The sequence below is a fragment of the Pogoniulus pusillus genome, chromosome 42 (genome assembly GCF_015220805.1).
Source record: "Pogoniulus pusillus isolate bPogPus1 chromosome 42, bPogPus1.pri, whole genome shotgun sequence".
Classification (NCBI taxonomy): domain Eukaryota; kingdom Metazoa; phylum Chordata; class Aves; order Piciformes; family Lybiidae; genus Pogoniulus; species Pogoniulus pusillus.
In genome coordinates, this window is record NC_087305.1 from 105,881 (window position 1) to 118,353 (window position 12,473).

The following is a 12,473-nucleotide window of genomic DNA, read 5'->3' on the forward strand; positions in this document are numbered from 1 at the left end:
CCCCACTTACCCCACACCAGTTCCCCCCCCAGTACCCCACAATCGGTCCCGAATCCAGTTCCCCACAGCACTCCCAGCACCCCACACCAGGTCCCACCCCAGTACCCCCCAAGTCAGTCCCCACACCAGTCTCTCCCAGCACCCCACACCAGGTCCCCCCCAGTACCCCCCAAGTCGGTTCCCAGCCCAGTTCCCCCCAGCACCCCCCGGCACCCCACACCAGTCTCTCCCAGCACCCCGGGGCACCCCACACCAGTCTCTCCCAGCACCCCACACCAGTTCCCCCCGGCACCCCCCGGCACCCCACACCAGTCTCTCCCAGCACCCCACACCAGTTCCCCCCGGCACCCCCCGGCACCCCACACCAGTCTCTCCCAGCACCCCACACCAGTTCCCCCCGGCAACCCCCAGCACCCCACACCAGTTCCCCCCAGCACCTCGGGGCACCCCACACCAGGTCCCAACCAGTACCCCCCAAGTCGGTTCCCAGCCCAGCTCCCCCCAGCACCCCCCGGCACCCCACACCAGTATCTCCCAGCGCCCCCCGGCATCCCACACCAGTTCCCCCCAGCACCCCGGGGCACCCCACACTAGTATCTCCCAGCGCCCCCCGGCATCCCACACCAGTTCCCCCCAGCACCCCGGGGCACCCCACACCAGTATCTCCCAGCGCCCCCCGGCATCCCACACCAGTTCCCCCCAGCACCCCGGGGCACCCCACACTAGTATCTCCCAGCGCCCCCCGGCATCCCACACCAGTTCCCCCCAGCACCCCCCGGCACCCCACACCAGTATCTCCCAGCGCCCCCCGGCATCCCACACCAGTTCCCCCCAGCACCCCGGGGCACCCCACACCAGTCTCTCTCAGCGCCTCCCGGCACCCCACACCAATTCCTCCCAGCACCCCCTGGCACCTCACCCCAGCACCCCCCAGCACCCCACCCCAGTCTCCCCCATTCCCCCTCCCCCCTCCCCGTTCCCCCTCTTTGCCCCTCCCCTCGGGGACGCCCCCTAGCGGCGCGCCCTGGCCCCACCCCCCCCCCCGCGCGCGGCACACACCCTCGCGGCTCAGCCAATCAGCGGCGGCGGCGCTGCTACGTCACCCGTGGGCAGGGAACCTCCTCAATGAGCCACATTGTCGCGCGCGAGGGCCGCGGCGCGAGCTGCTGGGGGCCGCTCCCGCTCCGAACCCGCTCCGGGCACAGCACCGGGCACAGCACCGGGCACAGCACCGGGCACCGGGCACTAAACCGTGCACAGCACCGGGCACCGGGCACCGAGCACCGCACCGGGCACCGGGCACATCACCGGGCACCGCACCGGGCACCGGGCACATCACCAGGCACCGCCAACACAGCGCGCCGGGCACCGGGCACGCATCGGGGACCTGCCGGGCACACATCGGGCATCGCGAACACAGCACGCCGGGCACGCACCCGGCACCCGCCACCCCGGGCACCCACATCCCTGGGTACCCACCGCCCCGGGCACCCAGCGAGCCATGATCGCCTCGCATCTCCTCGCGTACTTCTTCACCGAGCTCAACCATGACCAGGCGCAGAAGGTGAGGGGGGAAGCCGGCAAGGGAGACAAAGGGGCTGAAGGGGAGAAATTTGGGGGAGGGGGAAGAGGAGCTGAGGAAAGAGGTAAAGAGAGGAAAAGGTGAGAAAGGGGGAAAAGAGAGGAGAAAAAAGTGTGAAAGGAGAAAAGAGTGAAAAGGAGATGGAGGCAAAGTAGAAGAGTGAAAAAAAAAAGAAGAAGAAAAAGGAGGGGGAAGGAAAAATAAAAGTAGGATAAAGAAGAAGAAAACTGGAAAGGAGAAAAAAAGAGGAGGAGGAAAGGAGAGAAGAAAAAAAAGTTGTTTACAAAAGAAGGGAAGGAAAAAGGAGGGGAAAGAAAAAGAAAAGGAGGGGAAAGAAAAAGAAAAGAAGGGGAAAGAAAAAGAAAAGAAGGGGAAAGAAAAAGAAAAGGAGGGGAAAGAAAAAGAAAAGAAGGGGAAAGAAAAAGAAAAGGAGGGGAAAGAAAAAGAAAAGGAGGGGAAAGTAAAAGGGGGGGGGGGGGAAGTGTAAAAGGAAAAAGAAGAGAGGGAGGAAAGCCAAAAGAAAGAAAAAAAGGCAAAAAAATGAAAAAGGGGGAAAGGAGAGGGAAAAGCAAAAGAGGGAGAAGGAGAAAAAATAAAGGAGAGAAAGGAAAAAGAAAAAGTGAAAAGGAAACATAAAAAGAAAAGGGGGAGGGAGGAAAGGGGAGGAAGGAAAGGAGGAAAAGAAGGAGGAGAAAAGGGAAAAGGAGAGAAAAGAACGGGACCCCCCCGGGAGTTGGGGAGCTCGGGTCAGGCCGTGCGGGCTCCAGGCGGCCCCGCTCTCCGCTCCGTGCCGTACGTGCCGCGGCGGCCGCTGCGGGACCCCGCGGGCCGGGCGCCCCCCGCGGGCCGGCGGCGCGGAGCAGGAGCGGCAGCAGTAGAAGGAAGGGGGGGTTTATGTGTGGGGGATATCTCCGGGGGTGTCTCTGCTCCCCGGGCCCCCCGTCTCGGATCCCGTCCCCCGCCACCCCCAGCACGTGTCGCCGCTTCCCGCCGCCGGCTCTGAGCATCCCTGGACCTGCGGCCCCTAGGCAGGACCCTCCCTGCCCCGGGGTGAGGAGGCAAAGTCCCTGCCGGGAGCTGGGTCCTGAGGCCGGGGGAAGCTCCTCTGAGTTGAGCGCTATAGGCAGCCCTTCAGGTTTCCCTTCTTCAGGCCGTGCCCCCCCCCGCCTCCCTCTAAGCCGTGCCCCCCCCTCCCGCGTCTTGCACTTGGCAAACATCTTCCTGCTGCCCTCTCCCCTGATTTATGTCTCCCAGAGCCTGTCCCCGGGCTGCAGCTCTCAGTTGCAGCATCCCTCTGGGATTCGCGTTGCGTTCGCCACCCGAAATTCCAGAGTTCGGGCACTGGGCACAGGCGATTGGCTCCGCTCTTTGTGTGGCCGGGACAGCGCTTGGGCTCCCGGCAGCCTTCAAGGATTCCTGGAAAAAAAAAAAGTATTCCTGGCTGCGAGATGCTGCGGGAAAGCTCAGGCTGTGCCCCAGCTCCCTGCCAGCCTGCAGGGCATCTGAGGATACACCAGAGAGGGGTTCGGCTGCTGAGGTCGCCTGGCAGGACCTGTTCCTAGGGTGACAGCGCTCAGGTGTTGCAGGGGGTCAGGATTTGAGGAGGAAACACCCACACATTCCCCCCTCTCCCTCCCCACCACCACCCCCCCCCCCCCCCCCCCCTAATTCCCAAGCGCAGGAGCCTGGGCTTGCTCCATCAGATAACAAGGGCAGAGGAACCGAACTGGCCGCGCTGACCTTCTGCCCGTGTTAAACGGGAAGCAAAACCAGAGGCAGCATCCCCCTCCCCTCCCCCCAAAAGAGAAACAAACCAACCCCCGAATCCACCAGACCCAAGTGCCCGGACCTAAAGCGAGCCCTGGGCACAGCTGCCCTGGGCACAGCTTCTGCCTCCGCTCGCCGCGTCCTGGCGTTGTGCAACAGCCGGAGCCGCGGGAAGGGGTTGTGTAACCCGACGGCAGAAATAGGCCAGCGGCTCGGCCCCGCCGCTGCCTCTCGGCCTCTCCAGTTCCTTATCAGGAGCTGGAAATAATGGAGAAGGAAAGCTTTGGGGTGAAGGGTTTGCCCTCACTCCCCGCGGCGGGGGGGGAAAGGCTGTGAGCAGCCTCTGGAGGCAGCTGCCCATCCCTCCTGGCTCCCTGGCTGGAGGAGGTTGCTGAGATGCTGGGGAGGGCAGAATATCCAGGAGATGTCAGGGAGGTGCTCCTGGCTCTGCTGTCCAAGCCCCCCAGCCAGTCACCTCCTCGCTGGGATTGCTCTCTGGGTGCTTTTCAATCAAAGCTGAACGTCCCTGGGGAGGGCAAGGTGGGATCAGCGCAGGCTCTGGAGGGGGCACGGAGCTTGGCTTGGCACCGGGGGGCTGGGCAGAGGGGGAGAGCAGCCACAGCTCCCAGCTGGCTGCTCAGCTGCAGGAACGATTCCTGGTTTACCGAGGTTTTCCCAGGAAGGTGTGAGCAAGTCCCTGGCGCAGGCAGACGGAAGGGCTGGAATTCTTGGAAAGCTGGGATTTAATTTGTTATCTGACTCAGAGAGGCTTCAGCTGAGCTTCGAGGCCGTTTGGGAAAGGCTTTTGGCTGGCAGCCTGGCAGGTGTCCGAGGCAAGGGCTCAGCTGTGGGCAGGCAGCATCATTTCCATCTTCTTGGGGGGGGAGGGGGAGGGGGCTTGAAAATCACCCCCAAACCCAGGATTTCTCTTCCCATTCCAGACCCGGAGCAGCCTTCCCAGCTCTGCTGCTCACCCAAAGGGGGGCTGTCACCTCCCTCCCCGGACCGCCCTGGCCCTGGCGCTGCTCGGCCAGCCGGGGGCTGCGGCTCTGCCTTATCTGGCTGCCGAGGGATGGTGCAAACTGTAATTAAGCTCGGCGGCATCCTTGGAGAGCCTGAACGCTCGAAAGCTGGCCCTGGCCGAACCACGTTCCCTTCGGATGTGCCGGCTCCCGCCGCGCTTCCTGCTCCCCGGCCCTCGGCTTCGTCATGCGACGGGAGCTGGGGGGAGCTGAGCAGCCAGGCTGGGAGCTCTCCCTGCCCGTCCCTCCTCCTTCCCAAGAAGGAAGAAGCAGGAGAAGGAGTTGACTGTCCCGTCCCGTTCCCAGGCAGGGGCAGGTTTTCTTCTGGCTTTATTTTCCCTTTGCTAGGGGGAGGTTGATTTCAGGCAGCAGATTCCTCCCTGGATGCCTCTCGCAGGCTCCTGGGAGGCTGTGGGAAGGATTCCCAACAGCAAATTCCTGGAAAACAACGTAACAGCCTCTTTTAAGCCTGCCAAGGCCAGCAGCTGTCTGTGCCCATCCATCAGGAGCCGTCCTGCAACCCCCCTCACTCCTTGGCTTCTCACCAGAGCTGCCCTGGCAGGGTTCAGCCTCAGTTTCCCCAGCTGCTGTGGGATGCTCCCAGCGTCTTGGCACCAGCACCCAGGGGCTCTTGAATATACCCCAGAGAGCTTTAGGGGTTAAAACGGGAGGGAAGGGCTGTGTGGGCAGGCAGGCAGGGCCGGGGGGGGAGCTGAGGGCGTTTGCTTCTGCCCCCCGAGCTGGGAAGCAGGAGGTTTGCCCAGTTCCACTGGGCTGTTCAGGGGGGGGAGGGGAGGGGGGTGCTGGGCAGCCGCGGGGTCACCCCAGGACGGCTCCCGCGGATGCTCCGCAGGCTGATTTCTTCACCACGGGTGCTGGGTTCCACCTCCAGCACGGGGTTCAGTTGCTGTCCCGGGGCGGGGGGAGGGTGGTGAGGATGGGGAGGAACCGGCCCGGCAGGAAAGCATCTGACTCACTCGGGTTGAGGATGACTCCGGGCCTGTGTCATCAGAGGCTTGGCTGCGGCGGGCAGGGCACGTGGGGCTGAGCTGGGTGCCGAGCCCTCGGTGGCAGCCAAAGGAGTGGGTGCCGCCGGGGTCAGGGCTGGAGGAGGGTGGGTGCAGCCCAGCATCGGGACTGTGTCACCCGAGGTGGGGAGGCTGGCGAAGGGGACCAAGCCGGTTCCCGGCACTGAGTCAGTCGGGGCTGGGTAACGGCGACGGGGGGCTGGGATGCTCGGGGGGTGTGTGTGTCTCGGGGGTGGGTTCGGTGCTGCCGTGCCCAGCCTCGATCCGTTGATAAAAGCAGTGAAGTGTGTGCCAGGTTGTGGTGCCCAAGCAGGAAATGAAATCCTTTCCGTGCCGGAGGCTTTCCTGGCTTCACTCTGCTGTCCTCAGCCACCTGCGGCTGCTCCCTCTTGCCTCGCTGTCCCCTGCTCCGTGGCATCCTGCTGCTGAGCTGGGCATGGTTACCGACCCGCCCCAGCAACTGCTGGCTGCTGCTGCTGCAGCATCGCCCTCCGAAAGGAGCAGGGAGAGGGGCAGGGTTGTGACAAACTTCAGCGCTTCTCAACAGAGAGTTCGAACCAGGGGTAGGGAGGGAAGGCATTTAAAGAGAAACTGATTCCAGGCAGAGGTTACCCTTGCAGAGAGGGCTCTGGTTGAGCACCCTGGGGGGTTAGGAGTGCTCAAACCCTCCCCGGGCTTGACCATCTCTCTGCTGTTCCTGTCCACGACAAATATTTGCCTTTCTGCTGCCAAAAAGGAAAAGAATCCAAGCCAGACCTCAGCGAACCTGCCTCGGGGTTGTGCTTTTGCCCTCCGGAGGCTGCCGGAGCTGAGCGCATCCCGCAGCGGGGAGATGCTGGAGGGTTGGGCACCTTGGCTCCTGCCTGGGCTGCTTCTCACCGGGCACGTGGGCTCGGAGGCAGTTTCCCTTTCCCAGCACTGGCATCGTTAACGGGAAAGGCAGCCAGGACGCTGCTGCGGGAGAACAAAGTGCCCTGAGCCCTTCCCCTTCCCCTGCCCTGCTGCCATGAGCCGGGAGGAAGCGGCAGCGAGGGGCCGGAAGCCTCTGTCACGTTGTAACTGCCACTTCTGATGCCATCCTGCTCCATGTGCCACCCAGCAGCCGGGAGAAGGGCCCCTAGTAGTGCAGTGAGGGACAGGGCATCCTTCACCCTCCTTGCTTTGGAGCCTTTGAGCTGTACCTGTGTGGGATGGGATGGGTCCTGCCAGCGCTGCAAACTTTGCATCATGCAAACCGAGGAACTCAGAGGTGCATCAGAAGGGTTGGGTTGGAAGGGACCTTCAAGGTCATCCAGTGCCAATCCCCTGTCACGGGGCAAGGCCACCTCCCACCAGAGCAGGTTGCTCAAGGTCTCATCCAGACTGGCACTGAACACCTGCAGGGAGGTTGTGGAGCACAGATTCAGTGATCCCATTCTGTGCTTCTGTGCTCCACAGCCTCCCTGGGCAGCCTGTGCCAGGGTCTTACCACCCTCAACCTGTGCCAGGCTCTCCCCACCCTCCCTCTCAACAATCTCTCCCTCATCCCCACTCTCCATCTCCCCTCTCCCAGCTCAAAGCCATTGTCCCTCAGCCTGCCACTGCCAGCCCTTATCCAAAGTCCCTCCCCAGCTCTCCTGCAGCCCCTTCAGGCACTGCAAGCTGCTCTCAGCTCTCCCTGCAGCCTTCTCTTCTCCAGCCTGAGCAGCCCCAACTGTCTCACAGGGGAGGTTCTGCAGCCTCTGCTCCGCTCTGTGGCCTCCTCTGGAGCCTCTCCAGCAGCTCCAGGTCCTTCTTGTGCTGGAGGCAGTGCTGCAGGTGGGGGCTGAGCAGAGCAGAGCAGAGCAGAGCAGAGGGGCAGAACCCCCTCCCTGTGCTGCTGCTCACAGTTCCCACAACAACTCTTCCAGGATTTGCTTTCATAGAAGCAGAGCAAAGACAGACCCCAGCCTGGGGATGTCCCTCCCCAGCCCTCCTGGAACCCTTTCAGGCACTGCAAGGCTGTTCTGAGCTCTCCCTGGAGCCTTCTCTTCTCCAGCCTGAACATCCCCAACTCTCCCATCCTGTCCCCACAGGGAGAGGTTCTCCATCCCTCTGCTCTTCTTGGTGCCCTCCTCTGGACTGTTTCCCTTCCTGGTTAGTGGCACAGGATGGGAAGACCTTTGCAGGGTCAGCACTGACCACATAGGTGCAGTCCTGATGGGAGGATGAGGAGAAGCCTTCAGGCACAACTCCATCACCCAGCTGTGGTGCTGCAGCCATGAGCTCATAGATTCATGGCATGGGTTAGGTTGGAAGGGACCTCAAAGAGCATCCAGTGCCAACTCCCTGTCCCATGGGCAGGGACACCTCCCACCAGCACAGGGTGCTCAAGGCCTCATCCAGCCTGGCACTGAACACCTTCCAGGGAGGTTGTGGAGCACAGAAGCACCCAATGTGATCTTTGATCACATTGGGTGCTTCTGTGCTCCACAACCTCCCTGGGAAACCTGTGCCAGTGTCTCATTACCCTCAACCTGTGCCAGTGTCCCTGAGTTGGGCACCTGCCTGAATTGGGCTCCTTAGCCCTGCAGCAGCTCCCATGAGCCAGTTCCTGCTCTCAACATCCTGGCCCTGAGTGCAACCATCCTGGGCACTGAGCACCTTCAGCTGAAATCTGCTCCTCCTGTGTTGAGTTTGCTTAGATCTCCTCCAGGAAACACTTTTACTGCTGGTGGAAGCTTTCCAGCATGGGAACTGCCCCATTCCAGATCCCAGCCCAAGGACTTTCTTCACGTGGGCTTGGCAATGATCTCAGGGAAGGATTAGAAACAGCCACGGAGGTTGTTTGTCCTCACAGGCACTCACACTGCAGCCTGCTGCCCCTGTCCTACCCCAGCTTGGCTGTGATGCATGCAGGGAGGGGTTAACTGGAGTCAGGAACCAGCCTGTGGGGCTGGGGAGGCTTGGCATGGAGGTGGCAATAGGGTAAGGAAGCCTTGGCATGGAGGTGGCAATGGGGCTGGGAAGCCTTGGGCATGGAGATGGCAATGGGACTGGGAAGCCTTGGGCATGGAGATGGCAATGGGACTGGGAAGCCTTGGGCATGGAGATGGCAATGGGACTGGGAAGCCTTGGGCATGGAGATGGCAATGGGGCTGGGAAGGCTTGGACATGGAGATGGCAATGGGACTGGGAAGGATTGGCATGGAGGTGGTCTTGAGGTAGAGAAGGCTTGACATGGAGGTGGCAATGGGGTAAGGAAGCCTTGGCATGGAGGTGGCAACGGGGTAAGGAAGCCTTGGCATGGAGGTGGCCTTGAGGTAGGGAAGCCTTAGCATAGAGGTGGCAATGGGGTAAGGAAGCCCTGGCATGGAGATGGCTCTGAATTAGGGAAGCTTTGGCATGAAGTGGCCATGTGCCTGGGAAGCCTTGGCATGGAGCTGGCAATGGGGTAAGGAAGCCTTGGCATGCAGGTGGCAATAGGGTCAGGAAGCCTTGGCAGGGAGGTGGCAATAGGGTAAGGAAGCCTTGTCATGGAGCTGGCAATAGGGTAAGGAAGCCTTGGCATGCAGGTGGCAATGGGGTAAGGAAGCCTTGGCATGGAGCTGGCAATAGGGTCAGGAAGCCTTGGCATGCAGGTGGCAATGGGGTAAGGAAGCCTTGGCATGGAGGTGGCTGTGGCTCGCTGGGGGTGAGGTGCACACCGAGGTGGTCTCTGCAGGCAAGGAGCTGAGCTGCTGCTGGCCACCCTGCCCTGCCCTAGGTGCCAAGCAGGACGATGCCTACGTGGGCAGGAGAAGATGATCCAGGGTTTAGAGGGCTTTGGGGATTAGGAGGTCACCCAGCCCCTGGCGCTGCCGCTGCCTGCTGCTGGGCAGGGGCATGGGGGACATGAGGAACGTGCTGAGTGCTGCCGGGCTGCAGGAGGGAGGGGAAGCCTCCACCTCCCTCCCCGGGCTGAGCTTCTGCCTGCTGCAGGAGCCCTGGGCAGGAGCAGAGGAGCAGGCAGCAAAGGCTTCTGCTGCACCTCAGCTCCTCCGGGCTGAGGTCTGCCCTGAGCAGCTTCTTGCCAGTCGAGGAGGAGTCAGGGTGGGGAACAGGAGTGCCAGCACCTCGTGGCTTGTGCCAGCACCTCGTGGGTTGTGCCAGCACCTCGTGGGTTGTGCCAGGGTGAAGCTCTGCCCTGAGCCCTGCTGCTGTGGTACCTCACTGCTGGGATGCAGATGTCTGAGCCCTGCTGCTGTGGTACCTCACTGCTGGGATGCAGATGCCTCCTTGGGACTCCATCCACACCCAGGGTGGTCTCGCTGGGACCCCCTTGCCCACCAGAGGCTGCCAGTGAGGGAAGGTCTCAGGGGCACAAGAGGCTGCTGGGTGGTAGAGCACTCAGATGTGTCTCTAATTGTCACCACCAGCCCTGGGCAGATGCTGCTGGAGAGGAGGTGGGAGTCAGACTGAGGCCTTTCCCTGTGCCAAGGGGCAGGTTGGTGGCTCCTGAGGTGCCCTGGCAGCCAGGATAACACTTGGCTGGGGCTCACATCTCGGGCACGGGGCTGGGCACCGTGTTCTGGCTTGGTGGCATCAACCCACAGCCATCAGGGCAGCTGCAGAAGAGGTTTCCTAGCCTGGGGCTTCAGGAGGGAGCTGGAGGAGGAAGGAGAAGCTGGAGGTGACCTGGGGCAGCAGCTGCCGTCCCCGTGCCCGTGAGCTGGGCACATGGGTGGCAATTTCCAGCAAGGAAAAGCAAACAGGAGGGGCAGGAGGGGAGTGTTTGAGTTCCTGCTGCATGGAGATAGGGAGGAGGAGGTAAACAGCACCGGCACGACCGGGAAAGCTCCAGATCCCCTGAGGCTCCTTCCCCCCTGCCCCTCCTGCTGCTTCCATCAAGCCTGCTGGGCTGCAGCCTGGGCTGGGGGCTTGCCCTCAGCCCCCGGTAGTGGGAGGGGGCTGCAGGCACCAAGGGTTTCTCCACCACACCGGTGAGGATGTGGCTGCCAGGGAGCAGAGCCCAGGCAGGGAGGGGATTCTGGCCCCCCTGATCCCCTCTGCTGAGACCCTCCCTGCAGTGCTGGGGAAGCTCTGGAGCCCTCAGCACAGCACAGACAGGGACCTGCTGGAGCAGGGCCAGAGGAGGCCACGGCAGGGCTGGCAGGGCTGAGAGTTGGCATTGTTGAGCCTGGAGGAGAGAAGGCTCCAGGGAGACCTTCCAGAGGCCTTGAGTGCTGCAGGGAGCTGAGCAGAGAGCTGGGGACAGAGTCCAGAGCAGGAGCTGCTGGGACAGGCCAAGGGGGGCATGGTTTGGGCTCCAAGGGGGTGATGCTTTGGGCTCCAATGGGGGATGCTTTGGGCTCCAAGGGGGGGATGGTTTGGGCTCCAAGGGGGGGGATGGTTTGGGCTCCAAGGGGGGGGATGGTTTGGGCTCCAAGGGGGGGATGCTTTGGGCTCCAAGGGGGGGATGGTTTGGGCTCCAAGGGGGGGATGCTTTGGGCTCCAAGGGGGGGATGGTTTGGGCTCCAAGGGGGAATAGTTTGGGCTCCAAGAGGGGGATGGTTTGGGCTCCAAGGCGGAGATGCTTTGGGCTCCAAGGGGGGGATGGTTTGGGCTCCAAGGGGGGGATGCTTTGGGCTCCAAGGGGGGGATGGTTTGGGCTCCAAGGGGGGGATGGTTTGGGCTCCAAGGGGGAATAGTTTGGGCTCCAAGAGGGGGATGGTTTGGGCTCCAAGGGGGAGATGGTTTGGGCTCCAAGGGGGGGATGGTTTGGGCTCCAAGGGGGGATGGTTTGGGCTCCAAGGGGGGAGATGGTTTGGGCTCCAAGGGGGGGATGGTTTGGGCTCCAAGGGGGGGATGGTTTGGGCTCCAAGGGGGGAGATGCTTTGGGCTCCAAGGGGGAATAGTTTGGGCTCCAAGGGGGGGATGGTTTGGGCTCCAAGGGGGGATGGTTTGGGCTCCAAGGGGGAGATGGTTTGGGCTCCAAGGGGGAATAGTTTGGGCTCCAAGGGGGGGATGCTTTGGGCTCCAAGGGGGGATGCTTTGGGCTCCAAGGGGGAGACTCAGAGTGGAGAGAAGGGAGAAATGTTTGGCACTGAGGGTGGGCAGAGCCTGGCCCAGGCTGCCCAGAGAGCTGGCAGCTGCCCCAAGCCTGGCACCATTGCAGGTCAGGTGAGCTGAGGCTCTGAGCAGCCTTCTGTAGTTGCTGGCTGCAGGGGGTTGGCCTGGATGAGCTTAAAAGGCCCTTTCAGCCCAGCCCAGCCTGGCACTCCCTGGCAGCATCTCCTGGAGTGTGCCAACCAAGTCCTCTCCTTCCCACCTCACCGCAGCAGTCTAGGACTCAGCTCCCAAACTTCCAGGAGAGCTGGGAAGGGAGCAGGATAAGTTTGGAGCATCCCAGGCAGCCAAACCCACAGTAGTGGAGCTGCTTTGGCCAGCCCAGGGCCCATCGGGGCTGGAGGTGACTCTGGGGCACGTGGCCATTAGTCACCCACAAAATGCCCATTTCCTACTGCCCCATGACCACCCCCCCCCAATTCCTGCTGGCTTTGGGGTGACCTTCTGGTACGTGCCTGCAGACAGGTGAGCTCCCAGGGTGGAGCTTCCCTTGGGCCAGCACGGGGCTGGCTGCTGCCCTTTAATTAACTCTAAGTGAAGCTAATTGGAGCAGGGCAGCGCTGGCAGCTGGCAGCCAGGCCACCTCACCTGCCCCAGCCCCGCTCCAGGTGCCAACGAATGGCTCAGGGAGGAGCTTTTTCCAAGCCTTCCCGGGAAGGTTGAGAGGCTTTGATGCTGTTTATGGAAGGAGCCAGGAATCTCCATAGCCTGGGCACAAGGATAAAGGCTTGCCCGCGGCGGGCGTTGGGTTCCTGCCCTTTCCGGCATGGCACCAGCTCATGCCAGGCTGCTGCTGTCACACTGCCTGTGCCACCCTGCCCCAGGCATGCTCCTTGTGTCACCCTGCAGGTGTCACACTGCTTGAGGAGTGTGGGCAGCAGGGCAAGGGAGGTTCTGCTGCCCTCTGCTCTGCCCCTGGGCACCACCAACCTCCTGCAGCAGCACAGCTGAGGGGGGAGCTGCTGGGGAGCAGCTCCAAGGGGCAGCAGCTGCCAGGGCTGGGGGGCA

General features: G+C 62.4%; 1 protein-coding gene across 1 annotated transcript in view; it reads left to right on the forward strand.

Annotated features, from left to right (window-relative positions):
* Positions 1 to 1,210: 1,210 nt before the first annotated feature.
* LOC135192381 (hexokinase-2) overlaps positions 1,211 to 12,473 on the forward strand; it is a 49,220-nt gene continuing 37,957 nt past the window's right edge. The window contains exon 1 of the mRNA XM_064175480.1: positions 1,211 to 1,564. Coding sequence (XP_064031550.1) covers positions 1,502 to 1,564 — 63 coding nt within the window. The 5' untranslated portion in view covers positions 1,211 to 1,501. The remainder of the gene's footprint in view (positions 1,565 to 12,473) is intronic.